Source organism: Bos mutus, chromosome 11 (genome assembly GCF_027580195.1).
Source record: "Bos mutus isolate GX-2022 chromosome 11, NWIPB_WYAK_1.1, whole genome shotgun sequence".
NCBI lineage: Eukaryota > Metazoa > Chordata > Mammalia > Artiodactyla > Bovidae > Bos > Bos mutus.
In genome coordinates this window covers 28,505,978-28,529,902 of record NC_091627.1, presented here as the reverse complement: position 1 = coordinate 28,529,902, position 23,925 = coordinate 28,505,978, and the positions used below count along the sequence as shown (strand labels likewise).

The following is a 23,925-nucleotide window of genomic DNA, read 5'->3' as shown; positions in this document are numbered from 1 at the left end:
AAGCGCTTTACCATAGTGCCTGGCTCAATAAATGCTGGCTTTTACAGCTTTCTGATTAAGTCAGTCCTGGTTTAACCTGTCCAAAGACTGATCAAACCTGTCCATCCAGTCTCTCCTATGTGGTCTTTCAGGCCCATCGTGAACATTAATAGTCTGAAGCTATGCCTCCATTAGATTTTCTTGGAGACCTTTGTCGACACATGAGATTGAAACAAAACAAACTCCTTTTAGAATAAAAACTGGTGGCACTTAGAATGTGCAGTGATTCAGAACGCCGGGTCCTCCGATTTGTCAGGTAGGAGCCCCGGTTTTTAGTCTAGTCACATAATGAACAGAGAACCAAACGGTCTTCTTTGCTTGGGAAAATAGGGGTTAACAGAGGTCAAGAACAGGCTTGGAGGATCCAGAAGATGTGTCCCTAATTCTAGAATGTGAGATCTTGCAGCACTCCAGAGGATGAGGACCCTGGGACCAGAATGTCTCATGTTCCCATAGCAGAGTGTTGGACATCACACAGCTGACCTGGGGACCCGGTATCCTCAGCCTGGATGGCCTGTCTCAGGTTCTCTGGTCCACATAGCAAAGGCATCTGTGAGATCTTCAGGAGGCTGGGCTCTAAGGCTGCAAAGGGTGAGGCTGCCTACAAAACTGGGGACTTGACCTTAGGCCACGGCAGCCCCTTTGTGTGTGTTTCCCACTTCCCTAGGTAGCTGATCCACCTCTGAATAATACCTTAATTTAGGGCAGAGCCCCAGCTGGATCCTGTCCTCCCAGGCATTTTTTTTCTGGCTTGAATAAAGTTGGAGAGCTCTAGTCAAAGTGCTTATCCTTATCGCTGGGGACACAAAGAATTAGAAAAATATAGGGTGACAACATCAAAATCCCCAAAGTCACCAGCAAATCATTGCAAATGAAAACAATACCATTTTTATTTACTTCTCAGGCTAGTAAAACCAAAGAACGTAAAATGCATTCTTGGTGAAAGGAGATACAAGTAGGCATTCTAATATATACTCTTGGTGGGAATGCAAGTTCAGGGAAATTTCCCAAGAGCACTGTGACACAGCAACATTTTTAAAAATATATATATATATATTTATTTATTTAATTGGCTGCACCAGGTCTTAGTTGAGGTATGCAAGATCTAGATCCCTGATCAGGGATGGAACCCTGGGTCCCTTGCATTGGGAGCGTGGAATCTTAGCTACTGGATCATCAGGGAAGCTTCAGACAGATGCAACACTTTAAGGCAGGAAATTCTTTGACTCAGCACCGGCAAGGTACAAAGAGCTTTCTCCGAGCAAGGTAAACCCTCTGCAGGAACTTGCATGTATATGGCCAGAATTATGTCACAAAGCATCTTCTAACTGCAGTTCCTTAGCAGCGTGAATGCTATACCTATCTAGCCTTTATGGTTGTTGTTCAGTCGCTCAGCCGTGTCCGACTGTTTGCAACCCCATGGACTGCAGCCTCTATGGTAGTAAAAGGCAAACAGGAATGACTGGCTTTGGGGTAGCTCACCTACAGTGTCTGCCATACATCTCCTCTCATTTCAGTCACAGGTGAGCTCATTTAAGTAACAGCAGTGCTATGGATTAAAGATTTCCATCATGTCCATTTCACCAATGAGAAAACCAAGGCTCAAAGAGACAAAATCTACTTTTTCATGTCCTGAGTCTGGCACCGCCTCCTCTTGGAAGAACTTCTGTATGCCCCAACCCCTGGATGAGTTGGCTATGTGCCCTTCTCTGCACTCTGTGGGCCTGCACTTGCGTTGGCATCTCCAAGGGTCCCTGAGTGGTGTGTGAGCCCTGCCAGGGAGGCCTGTGTCTTCTGCATCCTCTGGGCCTGGTATAAAGTCCCAGCCCCATAGCGGTGCCCAGGAGCATTTGCTGAGGGACAGATGAGGTGGTGGCCTTGTTCGACTTGGGGTACCCAGCTCCCCACTGGAGTGCTAAAGCATCACTACAGAGAACAGAGACAAATCAGCAGGTCCCCAGAAATCCCACCCCACCAGAAACCAGGGCAAGGTTGACCAGAGCTCAGATAAGACTCCTTGTGGGCTGTGGTGCCTCTAACTTACCACACTGGCCCTGAGGTCCAGCGACTTCCCTGGGGCAGGGGGTGACTAAGGCCTGGAGCATTCCTCCCAGGGCAGTGGGAAGGGGCAATTGTCAGCTTCCCTGCAATGTGTTTTGCGTTACTGCGGCTTCAGCCATGGAAAGGGCTCCCTGAGTCAGGCAGGAAGCAGAAAATATCAGATTTAGATTCCACATTCCATGCATTGTATGCAATTATCCACTGGAGCCACAGAGGGGCGTGTGGGACCCACAGAGGCAGAAAATGGGATTGCTCTCCGAATGGGCTCACTCTTTCATGGGGAACCAGTGGGGTTCTCGGCAGGCTCTGGGTGTGCCAAGTACCCCCTCAGTGCACGCTCGGAAGCCTGGGGCCAGGGGTGAGGTTCATTTGCCTGCAAGGCACAGGTGACCAACATGCCACCAGCTCCGGTGGGGGTGCGGGGTCCCATTCTTTGCAGCTCCCACCTGTGCTTGCCCTGGGACATGTGTGCTTCTCTGCACCCTCCTGTGCTGCCTTCTCCACAGGCTCAGCCTAACTCTCAGCTCCAACAGTTTTGTGACCTTGCCTATCAGGATCTCCAGCTGTGGACCCAAAGGCGGCCATGGGAGCCAGGACAGGGACACCCATCACCCACCAAGCTGTGGCCCTCTGTGGACAAAGGGGAGTCAGCAGACAGTAGGAAGGAGCTAGAACCTTGAAGAGAGGCTAGGAAAGGGGAAGCTGGAGGCAGCAAGTCCACAGACGGAGCCCTGGGCCATGGTGTCCTTGTCACGAATAGCTCAGGAGCCTCCACAGGGCCCCAAGCAGAGGCCCAGTCCAGTAGATAGCTGTTGAATGAATGAATGAAAAGGTCATGAGGGAGAGAGGAGAGTGGCTTTGTGAGGAACTCTGACTAGTATCAGAAGCAGAGAGACCTGTCATTTTAGTTGCTGAACATTAGAGCAACACAGGCTTCCCAGATGGCACTAGTGGTAAAGAACCCACCTACCGATGCAGGAGACATAAGAGACCTGCGTTCCATCCCTGTGTCGTTAAGATCCCCTGGAGTAGAAAATGGCAACCCATTCCAGTATTCTTGCCTGGAAAATCCCAAGGACAGAGGAGCCTGGTGGGCTACAGTACGGGGAAGGGGGTGTCATTAGGAAGGGAGGAAGGGAGGAGATGGTGCCTGGAGAGCTGGCGGGCTGGGGAGTTTTAATAGCTCTCTGAGAGGAAAACTTTGGGAGACAGACACCCTCTTCTTGACCAAACTTTAGGCTCCTCTTAGCCCTCTTCTCGACTGGGCCTTTGACCTTGGTGCCTGCCCTGTCTCTGGCCTGCCCAGCCCAGTCTCAGCAAGAATCCTGCTAAGTCAGTTGAGAAAGGCTCTCTCCCTTTGATACCTGATCACCCTTGGTATCTGATCAAGTTCCTCACCTCCCACCCGTTAGTGTCTTCTAAGCCCCCAGCCTGCCTTCAGGCTAGGATTCAGCAAGGATCCTCACCCTTGGCTACCTGTACCTCCATCACCGACCTCCCCCTGCCCCCTGGCTCCAGTCCCATTGTCCTTGCTGTATTCAGGGCTGAGCCTGAACTCTCTCCCCATTGGGAAAGTCTTGACTCCTGTTGCAACAGCCTTGAATAAAGTCTTCCTTACAGTTTTAACAAGGTTCAGAACATTTCTTTAGTGAGGCATAAGAAACCCAGTTCTCAGAAGCTTTTGCTGGGAAGGGCCTGTTGGCCTCTTTAAGGAAAGCCCCTGGAAGGCCTTGGGGGTGGGGGGTGGGGTGTCAGACTGCTGTTTCTTTAGATCACCCCGCACAGTGTTTCATCTTGTTTGATGGGTTCTCTGACCTCGTTTGATGCTGGAAACATCTCTCAGAGCATCCTTGGGACCCTGTGCACGGTTGAGTTGTTTCCCCAAAACTCTCCCCAAGGAAGCAGAACCGAATGATTTATCGTCCGGAAGCGGGACGCTCGGGGCACTCCTAAAAGTGAACGGGGCGCTGTCACTAACAACGCCGGGACATCAGACCCAAACCAGGACGCACGAGCCTCTGAATGGCTCGGGACACCCCGGCGCGGGAAGGGGACGCGCTCGGCGCAGCTGGTGCCTCCAGCAGCGCCAAGCCCGCGCAGGGTCCTCAGCCCTGAATCTCCGCCCAGAATTCCAGAAAGACCTGGAAAAGCACGGCCGCGTCCGGCCGAGCGCCGCGGCCACTAGGCGGCGGGCCAGGCAGGAGCCCGAGCCCGAGCCGGGGCGGGCGGGGCGCGGGGCTCGGGGCGCGGGGCGGGGACGCGGCGACGCCAGCGCCCGCGGTCGCGTGATCGCACGCCCCGCCCGGAGCCCCTCGCAGTCATGCAGTCCCCGGCGGTGCTCGTCACCTCCAGGTGAGCCAGACCCCGCGCCCGGGCCGCGTAGAGTCGGGAGGGCCCGGAGCCGCGGCCCTAGGTGTCCCGGGCGGAGGAGGCGGCGGGTCCTGAGGATCCCGCCCGTCGCCCGGCGTCCCCAGCGCCGCTGGCCGTGGACCTGGGCTCGGCCGCCCCGGCCCTGCGGGAGAGGCCGCCCGCCCCGCTTCCCGGTTTTACAGATGGGGAAACTGTGGTCCCTAGAGAGTAACGAACTCATCCAAGACCTAGTGGAAGGCCTGGATTGGCCGATCCTGCACGGTGGTCAAAGAGGGGGTTCTCCTCACCCCTTTCCCGCTGACCTGCCTTCGTTTCTTTTCCAAGATCTAGTTATGCATCCTGGCAGCGCTGACTGTGTGCCAGGTCCGGGGCACGGCACTGGGAACGGGGTGAATCAGACCAGGCTCGGCCCGTCAGGGGAAACGGGCGGAGGACAGTTGTTGAGCCGGGGGGCGGGGCGGGGGGGGAGGCTTCCGGTTGCCATGGGAACACAGGGCCGGGTGTACCTCCGCTTCTGTGAGGTGGGGGTGCGTGAGGCCAGGTCCTCCATGGGAAAGGGAGGGGACAGGTGGCAGCTGCTCTAACAGGTAGCCCAGGAAAAGTGCAGTTACCGCAGAGGCCTCCAGAGGGTCCCTGGAGGTAGAGGACCCCTGGGTCAGGGTGGCCTGGGGGATTCAGTACAAGAGGGATGCTGAAGGCTGGGGTGGGCGTGGTTTTACCGTCTCCCCCTTTCTCACATCTGTCAAGTGACTCACTGCAAGTGTTTTCACACACTCCACCCTTGTTCCCCCTACACAAAATCTTAGGATAAGACATCAGTCTCTTACATAAATGAATGTAAAATTTTTCCGGCTGTAATTTGAACATCCTTGTGGCTTCAGGTCTAGAAAAGTATGATTCTTTAAGGTTCTGATGTCAGAACCTGCTTGGTCTCCTCTCCGTGGTGGCTGGTCGTGTCCTCGCTAGCAGAAGAGGTTTCCCTAGTGCCACGTGAATCACCTCCTCTCCCTGAGCCCGTTTCCTTTTATGCGGTTAGGAGGTTTGAGGTTGGCAGGTGTGAGCAGGGCCAGCGGCAGACCAGTGGGAGTGTGACCTTGGTGCTGGGAGCTTGGGAAGGGGGTGAAAGGGCTTCCCTCTCTGCCCCACCTGAACAGGGCTTCTTAACAAATGCAGGTGCTGGTGGTGAAGGCCAGGTGAGCGGTTCTAGGATAGTGAACCATATACAGTCCCTCTTGTGAGCTTTCGTGGGGCAGATGGGTAAAGGTATAGTGCGCCAGGGATGATAAATGGTATAAAGGAAAATAAAGTGGTAGGGAAATGGGATGCTAGGAGAAGTGAATGCTGTTTTATATGGTGTGGTCCAGGAGTGTCTTTCTGATAGAGTGGCAGCTGGGTAGATCCCTGACAAGTGAAAGAGAAATCTTAAGAAAAAGGGTACCAGGCAGAGGGGACAGCAGGAGCCAATGTCCTGGGGCAGAGAGATGTTTGCGCACCAGCCAGGAGGCCAGTGTGACTGCAGCGCAGTGAGCCAGCAGAGAGCTGGGTGATGTGGTGCAGAGTTTTACCACATCTGGGGGCTTGGAGGCAGGGGACAGTCAGAACAGGCTGGGGTGAGGCTCTGGGCATGGTGGGACCTGCTTTGGACTCCAGAAAGGTCTTTTGGCCGCTATGCTGAGCAGAATGGAAGCGAGCAGGGCGCAGTGAGGAGACCATTCAGGAGACTCTGGCAGTCATCCACGTGAGAGCTGATGCTGGCAGAAGAGCTTAGAAATATTTGGGTTCTAGCTATATTTTGAAGATTGAGTTTTCGTGGGTTGCTGATGATTAGATGTGGGCCATGAGAGCAAAAAAGAGTAGTCAAGATTGACTACAAGACTTCTCTTGGACCAGCCCAGGAGACTATGGATGGAGCAGGTTTAGGAAGGTGAGAATCACCATTGGTCTGGACATGTTTGTTAAGAAGCTTTCTGACAGCCAAGTGAAGACTTTGGGCAGGCAGTTCGGAGGAGTGTGGCTTTGAGGGGAGAGTCCAGATCAGAGAGGAATGAGGGACCACTGGCTCATAGATGGGATTTAAAACCTTGGACGTATTTGAGATCCCTGGGGAAGGTGTGGAGAAGGCAATAGCACCCCACTCCAGTACTCTTGCCTGGAGAATCCCATGGATGGAGGAGCCTGGTGGGCTGCAGTCCATGGGGTCGTGCAGAGTCGGACACGACTGAAGCAACTTAGCAGCAGCAGCAGCAGGGGAAGGTGAGTGAGAGAAGAGGTCTAAGGCAGGCACTTGGGGCAGGATTGCATACCATCCAGGGAAGCTGAGTAGGAGTGGCCAGGGAGGTTGGAGAATCAAGAGAGAGAGAGCATGGGTCCCAGAGCCTCAAAGAGCAGAGAGGGGCCATCAGATACCTCAGGAGTAAGAGGAGAGGGAGACATCAAAGAGATCCAACCAGTCCATCCTAAAGCAGATCAGTCCTGAATATTCGTTGGAAGGACTGATGCTGAAGCTGAAACTCCAAAACTTTGGCCACCTGATGCGAAGAGCTGACTCACTGGAAAAGACCCTGATGCTGGGAAAGATTGAAGGCAGGAGGAGAAGGGGAAGACAGAGGAGGAGATGGTTGGATGGCATCACCGACTCAATGGACATGAGTTTGAGTAAGCTCCGGGAGTTGGTGATGGACAAGGAAGCCTGGTGTGCTGCAGTCCATGGGATCACAAAGAGTCGGACACGACTGAGCGACTGAACTGAACTGAACACAGAGGTCACTAGTGACCTGGGTGTGGGCTGTTTCGGTTGCATGATGAGAACAAAAAAAGTTCAAGAAAAAGTTGAAGATCAAGAAAAAGTTGGAAAAAGTTCAAGATCAAAGAGGAGAGGAACCCGAGACGCCATTCTCTTGAGAAGTTTTGCTTGAAGGGGGAGCAGAAATGGAGCAATAGCTCAAGGGGGAGATTGGGTGGAAGGACAGCTTTGGTTTGTCAGAGAAGTGGGAGTGATCCAGTAAGGAGGGGAGATTGATGGCGCAGAGAAGACAGAAGATTTGACGTCCTTGAGTAGGTGAGGGGTTGTCTTAGGTAGGAGCCAGCCAGTTTGTCCCTAACAGCAGGGGAGGCAGACGCAGGCCAGGTGTGGATGCAAAGGGATGTGCTTGGAAGTTCTCCGACTGCTTCTCTTTTCTCAGTACACAGGAAGCAGGGTTGTAGGGAGAAAGCAGGTCCTGGGGGTTCGTGGATTTAGGCAACTTGGACTCTGTGCGGCGGGGTGGGGGAGGGTCCTGGGAGCAGTGCCTGCATCATCTGGTGGCTGGTTAGACATGCAGACTCTCAGGCCTTGCTGGATCAGCATCTGTGTGTTGACAAGATTACCGGGGGAACTGGGAAGGCACATCACAGTTCCGGAAGTTTGGTCTGGGGTATAGGTGGGCAGACTACACCCATGGGCCAAAGCCTACCCCCTACTCACTTTTTAAATCAGTTTAAGTACTGTCTGTGGCCGCTTTTGCTCTACAGCGGCTGAGTTGGGTATTGTGGTAATGGAGACCCTGTGGCCTGCAAAACCTAAAATATTTGCTATGTGGCCCTTCACAAAAAAAGTTTCCCTGGGGGCCCGAGGAGAATGGGAGACAGTGTAGATTAGGCTCAGGGGCATGAGAGTCCCCTGAGGGGCTTGTTAACGTGAGGATTGATTCAGCAGAGCCTGGATCTGCCTTTCTCACAAGCTCCCAGGTGGGGCTCATGCAGCGAGGACCACACTTGGAGAACCCCCTAGACTGAGACCAAGCTGGGCTTGCCCGGCCCAGCACCGCAGCTTGCCAGTTGTGGCCATGAATTTCAAGTGGGACCAGTCAACACGTCTGACCACAGTGCGGGAGACTTGGGGTTCGTTCCCAGGGTCAGGAAGATCCCCTGGAGAAGGGAGTGGCCACCCCCTCCAGTATTCCTGCCTGGAGAATCCCATGGACAGAGGAGCCTAGCGGGCTACAGTCCATGGGGGTCACAAGGAGTCGGACACAAATGAGACACCCTTTAGTTGACCTGTCTGTGCATTTATCCCAGTGGCCTGCCACTGGTGCCCAGGACCTGGAGAACTGGCGGGTTTAGGGGAACAGGCAGGGGACCTGAGTCTGTGATCCCAGCCGTGGGGCAGGGCCTCTCAACTGGGGCGGCATGACGAGGGGTACAGTGGAATTGTCGGGGGGGCGGTGTCACAGATAGAAGCCCTGGAGAAACTGCAGGGTGTGGTGTTCCGAGACGGAGCAGTAACAGTAAGCAGGGCTGTTAGGAGGTGCGGGTCAGCGGGGAGGCAGGGCGCAGCCTGCAGTGAACCCTGGCTCCACCTCTGACCCACTGAGCCCAAGTACAGGTGACTCCCTTTTTGCGTCTGCTTCCCTGTAGCTCAAACAGTTAAGAATCTGCCTGCAATGCAGGAGACCAGGGTTCAATACCTGGGTCGGGAACATCCTTTGGAGAAGGAAATGGCAATCTATTCCAGTATTCTTGAGAATCCCATAGACAGAGGAGCCTGGCAGGCTGCAGCCCGTGGGGTTGCAAAAAGTTGGACACGACTGAGCAACTAACACTTTGGGCTTCCCTGATAGCTTAGCTGGTAAAGAATCTGCCTGCAATGTGGGAGACCCAGGTTCGATCCCTGGGTTGGGAAGATCCCCTGGAGAGGGGAAAGGCTACCCACTCCGGTATTCTGGCCTGGAGAATTCCATGGACTGTATAGTCCATGGGGTCGTAAAGAGTCAGACATGACTGAGTGATCAGAACACTCTGTGACTTGAAGTGGGTCTCAGTGGTGGTGTCCCTCTGTAGTGCTTCGGGAGCACCTTAGACAGGCGAGGTCCCCACAGCAGAGCCTGTGGGGGTGCCTCTTGCCTTTCACCCCCTCTGCTGTCCTGTGCCCGTCACACTGTCACGCAGGGACACCACGCACAGCACCAGGAGCAGAGGGTCTTAGCGCTTGGTGGAAAGGCTAGGACACTCGTCTTGTCATTGGCGAAAGGAAAGGAGGGCTGATCATTTGTTTTTCCAAGTGACTCGTGAATGCTGAACTTACTTAACACTCACCTGAAGGGCGGTTCGCCCGGGCCTTTCTCAGTGATTCATGCTTTCACTTTCTTTCACTATACCAGCAGCCCCCAGCCTTTTGGCACCAGGGACCGGTTTTGTGGAAGACAGTTTTTCCAGGGATTCGGGGTGGGGATGGGTGGGAATGGTTTGGGGATGATTCCGTCTCATTACATTTATTATGCTGCCCCCGATCCAACAGGAGCCAGAGCTCAGGCAGTAACTCGAGCCACGGGGAACGGCTGTAAATACAGCTGAAGCTTCCCTCGCTTGCAGGCTGCTCACCTCCTGGTGTGCGGGCAGGTCTCTAACCTGGACCAGTAACCATCTGTGGTCCAGGGTTGGGGACCCCTGCCTCCCACCCGTTGAGAATGTTCGTGGGTGTAGAGGTTGCTACATTTGGTGGTAGGTGGCTGTGTGGTGGGTTGTCCTCCCTGCTGGTGACAAATGGCATCGTAGTATGGTGTCATTTGCCCGGTGTGGAAAGAGGGGGACCTGTGTGGAAGGAGTGCAGGGCGTAGGGTGTCACGTGTTGGATTGGGACAGAGTTCCGGGGCAGGAAGGGCCATGTCCCAGCTGTCTCCCTGGCAGCCCAACCCTTTGGGCCCTCCCGTTTCTTGTCTTTTAGAAGTCCTGCCCTGCAGAGGCTGGGTCTGGACCCTGATAACGGGGTGCCCAGCGCATCCTGTCATAAGTGTTTGTGTGGTTTATGTTTGTGAGTGCAGGTCTCCATGATACCCTCACCCAGAAAGAGGAATACATTTAGCCTTCTTCTCACCTCAGGGAAAACATTTCATAACTTCTTTGCTCACTGTGCAATTCATTGCATTTGTGTAGCATTTAAAAATTCTCAAAGAGCTGTAACGTTTCCAAGTATCCACTCAAAGCCTGCATTAATCATTCAGTTATGTCCGAATCTTTGCAACCCCATGGACGAATGCCTGCCAGACTCTTCTGTCCATGGGATTTCAAAGGCAAGAATACTGGAGTGAGTTGCCATTTCCTTCTCTAGGGCATCTTCCCAATCCAGGGATCAAACTCAGGTCCCCTGCATTGCAGGCAGATTCTTTACTGTCAGAGCAAAGAATTTGCTGTTTCCACAGCCCCATTTTCTCCACTGTTTTTCTGCTGAGAACAGGCCTTCGTTCTTGAGGGACCCACAGGCAGGGCCCTGGCCTGGGAAGCCAGGCTTCAGGAGGGGCTGGCATGTGGAGGGGCGGGTAGCCTGGAGTTGGACCCCTGAGGACTAGCCCAGCGGAGGAGCCTTGTTACCCAGGCCTTCGGGACCCCCTGAGGACTTACCAGCATTTCGCTCTAGAAGCCTGCTGACTTGAACCTGACCTTCCTCTGCCTTCTCTCCTTCTGGCAGGCAAGTTCAGAATGTCCACACGGGCCTGGACCTGAGTGTGCCACAGCACCAGGAGGTGCGGGGCAAGATGATGTCGGGGCACGTGGAGTACCAGATCCTGGTGGTCACCCGGCTGGCTGCATTCAAGTCGGCCAAGCACAGGCCTGAGGACGTCGTCCAGTTCTTGGTGAGCTAGGGGGTCTGGCAGGGTGCTCCCAGGGTCCAGAGGCCCAAGGAGACACACACGCCTCCCACCAGGGTTCAGGTAGCAGCAGAGTGCGAGCAGTGCTCTAGCCAGTCCTCAACTGGAGGATGCCAGAGTGCGTTGGCAGTAAGGACACCAGTGAATCAGATGCTGACCGTCTGTGGGGAGACAGATCTGTGAAGAGACAGGAGCCTGGGGTGGGGGGAGGGCGGGGGCTGTGGGGGTGTCAAGACGGGGCACCTAAGCCATCCTAGGGGAAGGGTTCGGAGAGAGGTCAGAGCTGAGCTGTGATGTGAAGAGCAGATGGAGCCATCAGCATTAGGGCAGATGCGACACTCCCTTGGTCTCTCCCCTTCAATCCAGAGCCAGTAAACACCCACAGCAGTCCCGCACATCTCTCCGTCTAGAGGTGGGCCGATGAGAATACACAGAGGAGGTGGAGCTGGGGGCATAGTAGATGTGATGCGTGCAGTCATTGATCCCCAGCCCTGGAGGTCAAGCCCACAGCCCCCAGCACCCAGTGGTATCAGGGGGATGGCACACACACCTCCAGCCTCCTGGCCTCATCAGCCGCCTGCAGCCACAGGAACTGGGCAGCAGGGCCTGCAGCCCTGTCCCTCCAGGTGCAGGGCTGGCCCACAGCTCCAGCCTCCCTACTCCCCAACCACAGTGGGAGCATCCCTAAACTTGACAACCCCAGACATGGCGTAAGTGCAGGTGACCTCAGCCCAACCCACTCCCATGGGAGGCCGAGCCTGTGACACAGCGGAAGGGCCCATCACCCGCATGTCCTAGGCAGTGATGGCAGCAAGGCACCAGCAACCATGGAGGCACAAGCGCTGACAACAGGGGCACCAGGCCACACCTCCAGCAGGGGCATTGGAGGCTGGAGAGTACCAGTCTTCTAGTGTAACTAGAGGCAGTGCATGCAGTTCAGCCACTCAGTCGTGTCCGACTCTTTGTGACCCCATGGACTGCAGCACGCCAGGCCTCCCTGTCCATCACCAACTCCCGGAGCTTACCCAAACTCATGTCCATTGAGTCGGTGATGCCATCCAACCATCTCATCCTCTGTTGTCCCCTTCTCCTCCTGCCTTCAATCTTTCCCAGCATCATGGTCTTTTCCAGTGAGTCGGTTCTTCACATCAGATGGCCAAAGGATTGGAGCTTCAGCTTCAGCATCAGTCCTTCCAATGAATATTCAGGACTGATTTCCTTTAGAATGGACTGATTGGATATCCTTGCAGTTCAAGGGACCCTCAAGAGTGTTCTCCAACAACACAGTTCAAAACCATCAGTTCTTCCGGCACTCTGGCTTCTTTATGGTTCAACTCTCACATCCATACATGACTACTGGAAAAACCATAGCTTTGACCAGATGGACCTTTGTCAGCAAAGTAATGTCTCTGCTTTTTAATATGCTGTCTATGTTTCTCATAGCTTTTCTTTCAAGGAGCAAGAGTCTTAATTTCATGGCCGCAGTCAACCATCTGCAATGCTTTGGGAGCCCAGAAAACCAAAAACTTGTGCTGTGGTGCCACCTGCTGGAAAAAAAAGAAAAGCCTCTCACCTGTTGACTTGTTAGAAATCAAATTTTAAAAAATGAAAAAGCTTTATCTAAAGAAGAAAGGTGTTTCATGCTTCAAATTTCCCAGAAGAGGAAGAACTCATCAAGCACCATGAAGAATCACAGTAACACTGGCACAAAAGAAAATGATGATTCTCTAGAAACCAAATTTAAAGTCCCAGAACAATGCAGCCTAATAGAGAATTCAGAACAACTGTCATGAAGGAGCTCAACAAGCGACAAGAAAACTCAAGGATGAAGTTAATGAGCAGAAGATATACTTTCCCAAAGATATTGAAACTCTAAAAAGGAACCAAACAGAAATTCTGGATCTGAAGGACTCAGTAAGTAAGATGAAGAATACATACTTTAGAAAAGGATTAGAAGTAGAGAAGACCATTTTTAAAGATAAAAATCTAGAAATGATACAGTTAGAAAAGGAAAGGGATTTAAGATTCAAAATAACAGAGAGAAAATTCTGCAAGAACTATCCAAATCTTTTAGGAAGGGCAATCTTAGGATATTGGGTGTCCCAGAAGCAGGAGAGAGAGAGAGAGAGAGAGAAGTGAACAGAGAGTTTACTTGAAGAAATGATAGTGGAGAACATCTCTCAAACCGGGGAAAGGAATTGCGTGTACAAGTCCATGAAGCCAAGAGAACACCCGATTGCCTCAGCGCAAAAAGGTGTTGCTAGTGGTAAAGAATCTGCCTGCCAGTGCAGGAGACACAAGAGATGTGGATTCGATCCCTGGGTCTGGAAGATCCCCTGGAGGAGGAAATGACACCCTACTCCAGTATTCTTGCCTGGAAAATGCCATGGGCAGAGAAGCCTGGAAGGCTATATAGTTCGTGGGGCTGCAAAGAGTCAGACACGACTGAGCAACTAACACTTCACATACGAGATTCTAAGAGACAAGTTATGGCACAGTTTTTCTGATTAAGAGACATTCAGCACATCCTGGAAAGTGTCTGAAGAGTGTGATTTTTTCATTGGCTTCTTAAACAGACTCTTGGTGAGAACCAAGATGCAACATGATAGCAGGTAGGAACTGCTTTGTTCCACTGGGTGGGTTCAAATCTGATTTGCCCCCAGTGGAGCTTAGTGCATCCATGTTTTTCAGAGATGGGAGCAAAGAAGAGATATCTGAGACCCAAGGCCCTGGGCAAGATGGAGAGGCAGCACTCGGGGGCCCGTGAGAGGCCCCAGCCGACATGCCGGGTCCTGGCTGGCCTTCCCAGCCATGGTGTGTGGGGACACCTCTGACACCTCCACGGTCACACCTGTGCCACTTTCTCCTGACCAGTGATACCTTTGCCCTGTGGGTAGCTGTGTGCAAGGGTGCCCATTCAGGGAGTTGCCTCTCAAACATTTTGAACCACCTGTGGGAGCCAAGCACGCATTGACACCCTATGAGATCTGGGGGTGTAACCCCAAACCTGAACTTTCTTTGAAGTTTCATGATTTAGCTTTAAAAAAGAATGAGCATTTTGCTTTCTGTTCCTCAAAAGGAGTGGCAACCCTTGCTTTGGAGCACTGATGAGTGTGGGCCCAGGGTGGGGTAGTACCCTAGGCTGTCCATACTACCAGCGTCCTGGAGACGCACAGCTGGCTCCCAGAACCTGGATCCTGCTGGGCCTGGTGGCCTGGCCTGCATGGAGCAGTCAGGCCTGCAGAGGGCGCTCTGCCCCCCCACCTGGTGGAGTCAGGTTTTGGGAAGCACCAGGAGTTGGAGCCTGCGTCACTTTTGTGAAAGGATCCTCTTACCTTTCCTTGAAAGCCTTCTTTGAAAGCTTTTGTCAGCAAAGCTCCCGAGTCAAGCTCTGTGATGACAACTGCAGGCCACAGTCCCCTGTCTCAGATGATTCCCCACTGGGGCTCCTGAAGTCTCCAGTGCCCCAGTTGCCTGCCAGCATATGGAACTCTCCCAGCCTGGGGGCTCTGATGCCCATGCTCAACAGCGTGTGCTCCAACAGAGCTGAGCGACCGGACTGCTGGGTGTCCCTTGTCTGAATGCATCCAGACGCCCCACAGCCCATCAGCCACGGCAGCGTTTCAGTGTGTGCTGGGCGCATAGCCCTGGTCTGGGAGCAGAAGTGGGAATATCTGTGTTCATCCCTAATGCTCCGAAGGAGTTGAGGGGACATGCCCAACGTGTGGGGAGAGCACAGAAGAGTCCAGGACAAGGGAGGACACTGGGCTGTTGTGGGGTGTGGCATGGAGAGGATGACTTCTCTGAGTGCCTGCATTGGCTTACACAGACCACAGCGATGGCGCCGATCCCCAGTCCTACACCTGCTCCCTTAACTGGAAACCTGGAGCCTCGGGGACAGAGACCACGCTGGATGTCCCCATACGGAGACATCAAGAGCAAGAGCCTGATGAGTGGATGAGCCCTTAGCTGTAGCGGGAGTTCCGGGGAGAGGCCAAAAAGCGGTAGCAGTCACCCCCAAGCTCCGCAGAAAGCCGAATGACCCAGGGTGACTCTGACGGCCGAGGACCACCTTCTAACAACCAGGAGGAGCCCCAGCCTGCCTCCCTGAGGTTCCGGTGTGCAGAGGGGTCCTGGCTGGCCCCAGGACCAGAAACCAGCCTTGCAATATCTGTTCTCCACCATCTAAGCACTGTAAGGACCGGCTTTGTTGAAGGCTCTTGCTAGTTCACAGGAGAATGACCCAGAGAAAAGGTGACTTGTTGCCAGAAGAGGACCTAACAGCTGGACAGACCGTGAGGTCACCCTGCTAATGCACAGAAGCCCAGAATGGAGGTGTAGGTCACAGTCACCTGCAGGCCAAGTCCCTGTATCAAGTGCTTCTACCCAGACCGGTAACAGGGCCCTAAATCCACCACGATTGCATCCTTCCTTTGGGCCACTGGGACTTCGGGGCTTGTGCCCAGTGTTGATCAGGAGGCTTAGGGCGTGCGGCAGAGGGTCGGGTGGGAGGCACCTCCATCTGGTCCTGGAGGAGGGCCCACCGAGGAGCCCAGCCCTCGTGGGGACCTCTGTTGGGGTTGGGGGTCAGGGCGCAGCCCTCTCTGTTTTCCCTCTTGACTCAGGAAACCACCTGTTCCTCTCATTCCAGGTCTCCAAAAAGTACAGCGACATTGAGGAGTTTTACCAGAAACTTTGCAGTCGTTACCCGACGGCCAGCCTGCCCCCGCTCCCCAGGAAGGTCCTGTTTGTTGGCGAGGGTGACATCCGGGAGCGGAGGGCTCTGTTCGACGAGATTCTGCGCTGCATCTCCAAGGATGCTGAGCTGGCAGGCAGCCCCGAGCTGCTGGAATTCTTAGGTACCTGAGACCCTGTCCCAAATCCCTACGGGCCCCTGGCCCAAAACTAGGCCTCACTGCCCTGGCTTGGGGGGAGGGGGCCGGGGTGTGGTCCACAGCACCCTCTGCAGCCCAGAGACCTTGGCCAAGCTATTGAGGCATGTGGGCTTCATTCACTGCCATGCTTGGGCTGGGGTCGTGGGTGGTGGGTGGAAGGAGCCTGGGACCCAGCCCTGGAGGGCGGACTGCTTGGGTCCTGGACGGGGCTCACCAGGGACCTTCTCCATAGTCTGATCCCTCCCTTTCCCCTCCTGGCCAGCCCCATGCAGAGCTCCCCTTCACACATACACACACACACACACACACACACACATGCACATGCACACACACTTATGGAGAAGCAGGATCAGGTGGTCTGACTTTCCTAGCCTCTCTGTGCCTCGGTTTCCTTATCTATAAAATGAAGATACAATTAGGATCTCTCACATGAGGTTTTTGCAATATTTAAATGAATTTATACCTATCAAATGGCAACCTACTCCAGTATTCTTGCTGTAAAATTCCATGAACAGAGGAGCTGGGTGGGCTACAGTCCATGGGGTCGCAAAGAGTTGGATGCGACTGAGCAACTGAGCGTACCTGTAAAAATGTTCTTTGTGTGATGCTTACCCCATGAAATGGAAGGTTCATGAGATTTTGCAAGGGACTTTACATTTGTCTTAATAAAATAACAAAGCATAACGTAATACAACATAGTCAATACCACTTAGTTCCACATGTCATATCAGTGTACACGTTACATCCTGTGTCGGGCACTCTGTGGCATGGTGATGGGTTCTTTACCCACAGGGTGATATATCTTAGAAATTCACTGCTTTCAAAAATACACTGTTCAGTAACTGGATAGAGTTAAACAAGCATTCTAAACCCATGCTTCTCAAACCATCGGTGGGGGAAGGGCTAACTATTTTTATTCCCGATCTGTCGCAGACAAGCATCCCAAGGTGCTATGGAAGTTTCTGGATCTTGCTCCCGCTTTCTGTAGTTGCCTCATTGTGGACACCCGCCAGTGGACCACACTTTGAGAAGCGCTTACGTAAGCCAGTTTGTGGTGACGCCGTCCCAGTTTGTCCTGGAATCTTCCACCTGCTCACTGTGCCTCATGGAGTTCATAGTCTAGACCCTTGGAGCAGGTCTCATCAGTGGTTGGCTAGGCAGAGCTCCCCGATGTGCCCCACCACATGCACGTCATTTCCAGAGCTGTTCTGTGAGGACCCCAGACACTGTCTGGTCTCCCATCAGCCCGTGGACTGTAGTCTGTAGTCCCGACAGACACCGGGCTGCAGAGGTTGAGGAACTGCTGTCTCTCTTCTGAGGCTCCGGCTTGTAACTGCTGCACCCCACGCTTTGCTGACCTCCCTCTCTACACTCACCCACACAGACCTGCCATCCTAGTCCCAGGACGCGGCAGGAGGCCTCCAGCTCCGGGTGCTGGTGCAGGAGCTTGCGTGCTGGGAGGTGCCGGGCACCATCTCCGTCTCCCTCCACAGGCACCAGGTCCCCCGGGGCCACGGATCTCAGCGGCAGGGATGTCTCGGTCCTGGACACAGACAGCCAAGCAGGGGACGAGGATGCTTTGGACTTCTTCCAGCAGCAGGACCGAGTGGAAGATGAGGGTCTCCCCATGCTGGGCCACCAGGACGGGGATGCAGGGAAATCCTCAGAGGAGGAGGAGGAGGAGGCCCTGGACCCTCTGGGCATCATGCGGTACGTCTCCCCTTCTGGGTGGGGTGCCCCCCATCTGGCTTGCTCCAGGCTCCTCCCTCTCTCCTGGGAGTCAGAGAAAACCCGTCTCCCTAGAATATCACCCTGAGGGGGCCCGGTACTCAGGGGGACCAGCTCTCTGTTCATCCTCAACATCTCCTGGGTCTTCGGGGCTGGGCCAGGTATTGCCTGCCCCTCCCTGGTCACAGGGTGGCCCCCCAGCATTCTGCACTGAGGCCTGGCAGGCTGCCACCCCAACCCTGACACTTCAGCAGCCCAGGCATCCTGAACCCGGCCCAGGAGGCCTGGGTTCTCTGTCCAGTTCATCATGGAGCCTGTGACTTGCTTCGCGTGGCCGGGGTCCCGCTGCCCTGAAGGTGGGGCTGTTTACCTTGGCCCTGCCTCCAGGTAAGGCTGGAGGGGACTGATGACCCCTAAGGTGCTAACAGTGATGGAAGGAGGTAGAGTAACTCTGTGTAGACTGTGGTTCCCTCTGTGGAAGAAGAGACAGCTAGCTGTGGTCTTGAAGGCCCCTTGGTGTCCTGATTCTGGCACCCTCCTGTTCCATCTCCTTTCCTGGCCCTCTGACTGCCTTCAGCTAATCAGTGAGCGGCCCGTGAGTCTCCATGGTGAGCCCCCTGAGCTGGGGGAGGGGCTGCAGGCTAGATGAGACCAGAGAGCAAGACATCAGCTTCCCAGGCCCCTCCAGCGGGCACCAGCTGAAGCAGTGGGCAGGACCTCCCAACCAGAAGGAGATGGGGAGCCAGACAGACTCAGCACCATCACCACCCCCGCCCCCCGAGGACCCTCACTTCTTGGCCCAAAGGAGCAAGAAGCAAGCTGGGAACTGTTGGTTTTGAGCACCTACTATGCCCCAGGTGATGTACCGTGGCCTTTGTCTCCCGGATCTCATTGACAGCCTGCCCCGCAAACAGGCGTTGTCACGTCACTTGACATGTTAAAGAGACTGACGTCTTCAGGGGCCAGATGCCTTGCCCGCGGTCAGAGGGAGGGCGAACAATGGTGCTGGGATACAAATGGAGCTCGGAATCCTGTCCGGGACCTCGGAGCCAACTGCCTGGGCTGGAGGCCTGGCAGTTTATCCCTCTCCTCCAGTTTTCTGCAGCGGAAGCACAGGGTAGTGATGGCAACTGGTCTCTCGGGGCTCTCATGTAGGGTAAGTGGCTTAGATGTCACGGCCACGTCTTTCTGCCTCTCCACCTCCGCAGAGCTGGACTGAAGACCCAGGGTGACGTTGTCTCTGCCCATCTGGCCAGTCCTGTTCCAGAAAGAAATTAGAGCCGAAGAGAGATGAGGCAGAGGCAAGTTCAACTTGAACAGCGTGAAAAGTGCAGTCCAGAGAGCTCTGCCCACTGCCCGCAGGGCTTCCTCTCCTGTGTGATGGTGAGGGTGGGTACATGGGGACATGTGGTCACAGGGTCACCATGAGGCTGGCCTAGAGGGGCCAAGGAGCCAGGCTTGAGAAAGATCCAGGTGCTCAGGGAGATGGGAGACAAGAGCCGGAAGCCCTGCAGCCCTTGGTGCCCAGGAGTCAGGCTCCTCCCAGCCCCCCATGCTGGCCTTGACCAGGGAGGAGGTCAGTGTCCCTGTGGGAGCGACAGTGAGATCATGTTGGGAAAAGTTCATTATCAGCCTTGCGCAGCCCGAGGGCCATATTGCGCTGTATTTGTTTGAACTCATCCTGTCTGTTGTTCTGAGTAACTGCGTATTACTCGCCGTCAGACTGAGGTCGGCTTGCGTGATTTGTGCCAGCCTTTGGCTGAAGGACGTGCTTAGCAAAGCTGCTCCTTTTTTGGGTAGGAAAATGCTCTTTGGGGTTGGCAAGGGCTGCCTTTAATTTCCTGCTTTTACTTCAGTAGCAGATTGTCGGGCAAGGTACTGACTGTCCAGGGACCCCCACTTCGACCCCCAGTGCCATCCCCAGCTCTGCACTCAGGGGCCTCCTTCCTGAATCCGAGGAGAGCTGAGCACCTGAAAGAAATCCTGGAGGCTTTTGACCTTCTGTCAGTCTTTTCTTAACCAATGTGACAATAGTCAGTGCTATTGCCTCCATTGGGAATAATAACAACTAACATTTTTTTGGAGAATGTATTAAATACCAGGAATTGATTAGCCTTTACATGGATAGATATTTTCTATTCTTTTTTTAAAAGGTCGTGACTCACCACATTGCTTTCTGGATCTGTTGTGGATCTGGCTTGGGAAATGGTGCCCTAGGAAGCTGGCCCTGGCATCAGGCCCATTCTGTGTATGAAGAAGCTGATGTTTGGGGTCTGGTGATTCATTCACATTCATCCAGCCCCAAATGGCAGAGTTAGGACTTGATGCCACCTCCCTGCCTTGGCTCTTGATCCAGTCTTCCAGCAGGGCCCTAGGATTATCCCCCTCTTTCACAGATGGCAACATAGAGGACAGAGCTGAGAGGGCGCTTGGCCAGAGCCCTGCCTTGAAGTCAGGTTTCCTCTCGGCCTCTCCTGGGACCCCCAGGTGGGCCTGTTAACCCTCTTGGTGCAGTGCGGCCCACCCCACCCTGCGGTGAGGAACACTGGTCTTTGCAGGAGTGATATGCTCTGCGTGCTCATTTCTCCATCCTGTGCTCTCAGTTCCTATGTGGATGCAGCATCTCTGCTTTCCCAGCCACCCCAACCCTGAGCGCCCATCTGGGCCAGGCTCTGGCGCTCCGTTTCCAGGCCACAGGTGTCGGCCCTTCCTGCCATGGCCACTGTGGGGCGCTGTTGCTCCACTGCAGGGCTGCTGGGAGGGTGCGAGCCATGGCACAAAGCCTGGTTTTCCTTTGTCTGTTAAACCTGGTTTTGATTAGGGAAAGAGGCGTTACTACACCATTAGAAAGTGCCTTAAGATAGAAAAAAAACCCTCACCACCCAGCCACTCTCCTGTTTGCAGATTTTTTTTTTTTTTGCATCCCTGTCCCAGGCTGATCCACATAACTGCAAACATAGCACACATGCCTTTTATACTCTGCTTTTTCACTTAATGTCCTCACCATCGCTTTCCATGTGGAACACAGTTTTCATATTTAACTTTCTGTTTTAGAGATTTCACAGTTCTAAGAAAGGTGAAGTTCTCCCATAATAGTTCTGCCTTCGGCTAGAAATACTCTGCTAGGATAACTGTAACTCAAATAATATACAATTAGCGTAGAAAAATTAAAAGCACATTTAAAAGCCCCTTTTTCATGAAGGTATATGCTTCTGGTTCAGTTCAGTTCTGTTCAGTTCAGTCACTCAGTCGTGTCTGACTCTCTGCGACCCCATGAACCGCAGCACGCCAGGCCTCCCTGTCCATCACCAACTCCCAGAGTTTACCCAAACTCAGGTCCATCGAGTTGGTGATGCCATCCAGCCATCTCATCCTCTGTCGTCCCCTTCTCCTCCGGTGCTCAATCTTTCCCAGTATCAGTCTTTTCAAATGAAACAGCTCCGTATCAGGTGGCCAAAGTATTGGAGTTTCAGCTTCAGTATCAGTCCCACCAATGAACACCCAGGACTAATCTCCTTTAGGATGGACTGATTGGATCTCCTTGCAGTCCAAGGGACTCTCAAGAGTCTTCTCCAACACCACAGTTCAAAAGCATCAATTCTTCGGCACTAAGCTTTCTTCACAGTCCAGCTCCCACATCCATACATGACTACTGGAAAAACCATAGCCTTGACTAGACGGACATTTGTTGGCAAAGTAATGTCTCTGTTTTCTAATATGCTGTCTAAGTTGGTCATAACTTTTCTTCCAAGGAGCAAGCGTCTTTTAATTTCATGGCTACAATCACCATCCGCAGTGATTTTGGAGCCTAGAAAAATAAAGTCAGCCACTGTTTCCACTGTTTCCCCATCTATTTGTCATGCAGTGATGGAACCGGATGCCATAATCTTAGTTTTCTGAATGTTGAGCTTTAAGCCAACTTTTTCACTCTCCTCTTTCACTTTCATAAAGAGGCTCTTTAGTTCTTCTTCACTTTCTGCCATAAGGGTGGTGTCATCTGCATATCTGTGGTTACTAATATCTCCCGGCAATCCTAATTCCAGCTTGTGCTTCCTCCAGCCCAGTGTTTCTCATGATGTACTCTGCATATAAGTTAAATAAGCAGGGTGACAATATACAGCCTTGACGTACTCCTTTTCCTATTTTGAACCAGTCTGTTGTTCCATGTCCAGTTCTAACTGTTGCTTCCTGACCTGTATACAGGTTTCTCAAGAGGCAGGTCAGGTGGTCTGGTATTCCCATCTCTTTCAGAATTTTCCACAGTTGATTGTGATCCACACAGTCAAAGGCTTTGGCATAGTCAATAAAGCAGAAATAGATGTTTTTCTGGAATTCTTTTGCTTTTTCAATGATCCAGCGGATGTTGGCAACTTGATCTCTGGTTCCTCTGCCTTTTCTAAACCCAGCTTGAACATCAGGAAGTTCACAGTTCACATATTGCTGAAGCCTGGCTTGGAGAATTTTGAGCATTACTTTACTAGCGTGTGAGATGAGTGCAATTGTGCAGTAGTTTGAGCATTCTTTGGCATTGCCTTTCTTAGGGATTGGAATGAAAACTGACCTTTTCCAGTCCTGTGGGCACTGCTGAGTTTTCCAAATGTGCTGGCATATTGAGTGCAGCACTTTCACAGCATCATCTTTTAGGATTTGAAATAGCTCAACTGGAATTCCATTACCTCCACTATCTTTGTTCGTAGTGATGCTTTCTAAGGCCCACTTGACTTCATATTCCAGGGTGTCCGGCTCTAGGTGAGTGTGAGTGATCACACCTTCGTGATTATCTGGGTTGTGAAGATCTTTTTTGTATAGTTCTTCTGTGTATTCTTGGCACCTCTTCTTAATATCTTCTGCTTCTGTTAGGTCCGTACCATTTCCGTCCTTTATTGAGCCCATCCTTGCATGAAACGTTCCCTTGGTATCTCTAATTTTCTTGAAGAGATCTCTAGTCTTTCCCATTCTGTTGTTTTCCTCTGTTTCTTTGAACTGATCACTGAGGAAGGCTTTCCTATCTCTCCTTGCTATTCTTTGGAACTCTCCATTCAAATGGGTATATCTTTCCTTTTCTCCTTTGCTTTTCACTTCTCTTCTTTTCACAGCTATTTGTAAGGCCTCCTCGGACAGCCATTTTGCCTTTTTGCATTTCTTTTTCTTGGGGATGGTCTTGCTCCCTGCCTCCTGTACAATGTCACGAACCTCGTGTTGTATTAACAAAATGCGATTGTGTTAATATGCACCATTCCATAATTTGCTTTCTTTTTCAGCTAGGTCTTTCCGTATCAATAAATAGGCTTCTACCTTCCTAACTTGATGCTAGTGCATCAGACTGATACGCTGTAAATGGCATTGGGGACATTGTGGTGTTTTCTGTAGGTTTTTGCAGTTACAGGCAGTGATGAACTTGTTTGTGTGTGGAGTGTTTATTCTGTTGAGCTTTTCCCCCAGCTGCCTGCCCCAGAGCAAGGTCCCAAAAGCTTCTGTGGGGGGGTCTTGGTTGTGCCTCTCCAGTGAAGGGGTCTTTAGGGACTTAATTTCCCCTGTGTTGGGATGTCCTCTCTGCTTTTGCAGAGCCTACCATCTGCAAGACCCGCTGCCTCCTCCACTTCCCCCAGTGCTCAGGGAGCCCCCCTCCATGCTCCAGGTCCCTGAGGACCCTCAGCTTCCCGAAGGACAGGCTGGTTCCTGCATGAACACGCTGTCCTGTGAGACTGGGCTTCCTGCTGTCCAGACTTGTCCGCTCAGAAGATGGGGAGCAAGCACCCAGGCCCTGGGCCATGGCCTCGAGTGGTGAGGCTGGACATTTCTTTGGGATGTGAATCGTGTGTTTTGTCCTAATTATTTATCCAAATGTTGTTTTATCTTTCATAAAATGACCATATGCGTTTTAGCATAAAAATGTCTTGCTTCCTATATTTGGATGAAGTTTCTGCTCTGGGATGATTGTGTGGTTTTGAAAGCTTCTGGCACATTGCCAGGTACCTCCAGATCTATTAACCAAGGTTTATTCATCCAACTACCTTCTCCCGCCCCAACTTTATTAGGGGCTTCCCTGGTGGCTCAGATGGTAAAGAATCTGCCTGCAGTGCAGGAGACCTGGGTTCAATCCCTGGATCAGGAAGATCCCCTCAAAAAGAGAAATGGCAACCCATTCTAGTATTCTTGCCTGGAGATTTCCGTGGACAGAGGAGCCTGATGGGCTACAGTCCAAAGGG

The 23,925-nt window shown here is 52.8% G+C and overlaps 1 protein-coding gene across 1 annotated transcript in view; it reads left to right on the top strand.

Annotated features, from left to right (window-relative positions):
- The first annotated feature begins 4,296 nt into the window (after positions 1–4,296).
- The window catches only part of HS1BP3 (HCLS1 binding protein 3), a 36,684-nt gene continuing 17,055 nt past the window's right edge, over positions 4,297–23,925 (top strand). The window contains exons 1-4 of the mRNA XM_070379168.1: positions 4,297–4,452; positions 10,913–11,078; positions 15,745–15,952; positions 17,482–17,698. Of these exons, the coding sequence (XP_070235269.1) occupies positions 4,421–4,452; positions 10,913–11,078; positions 15,745–15,952; positions 17,482–17,698 (623 nt within the window). The 5' untranslated portion in view covers positions 4,297–4,420. The remainder of the gene's footprint in view (positions 4,453–10,912; positions 11,079–15,744; positions 15,953–17,481; positions 17,699–23,925) is intronic.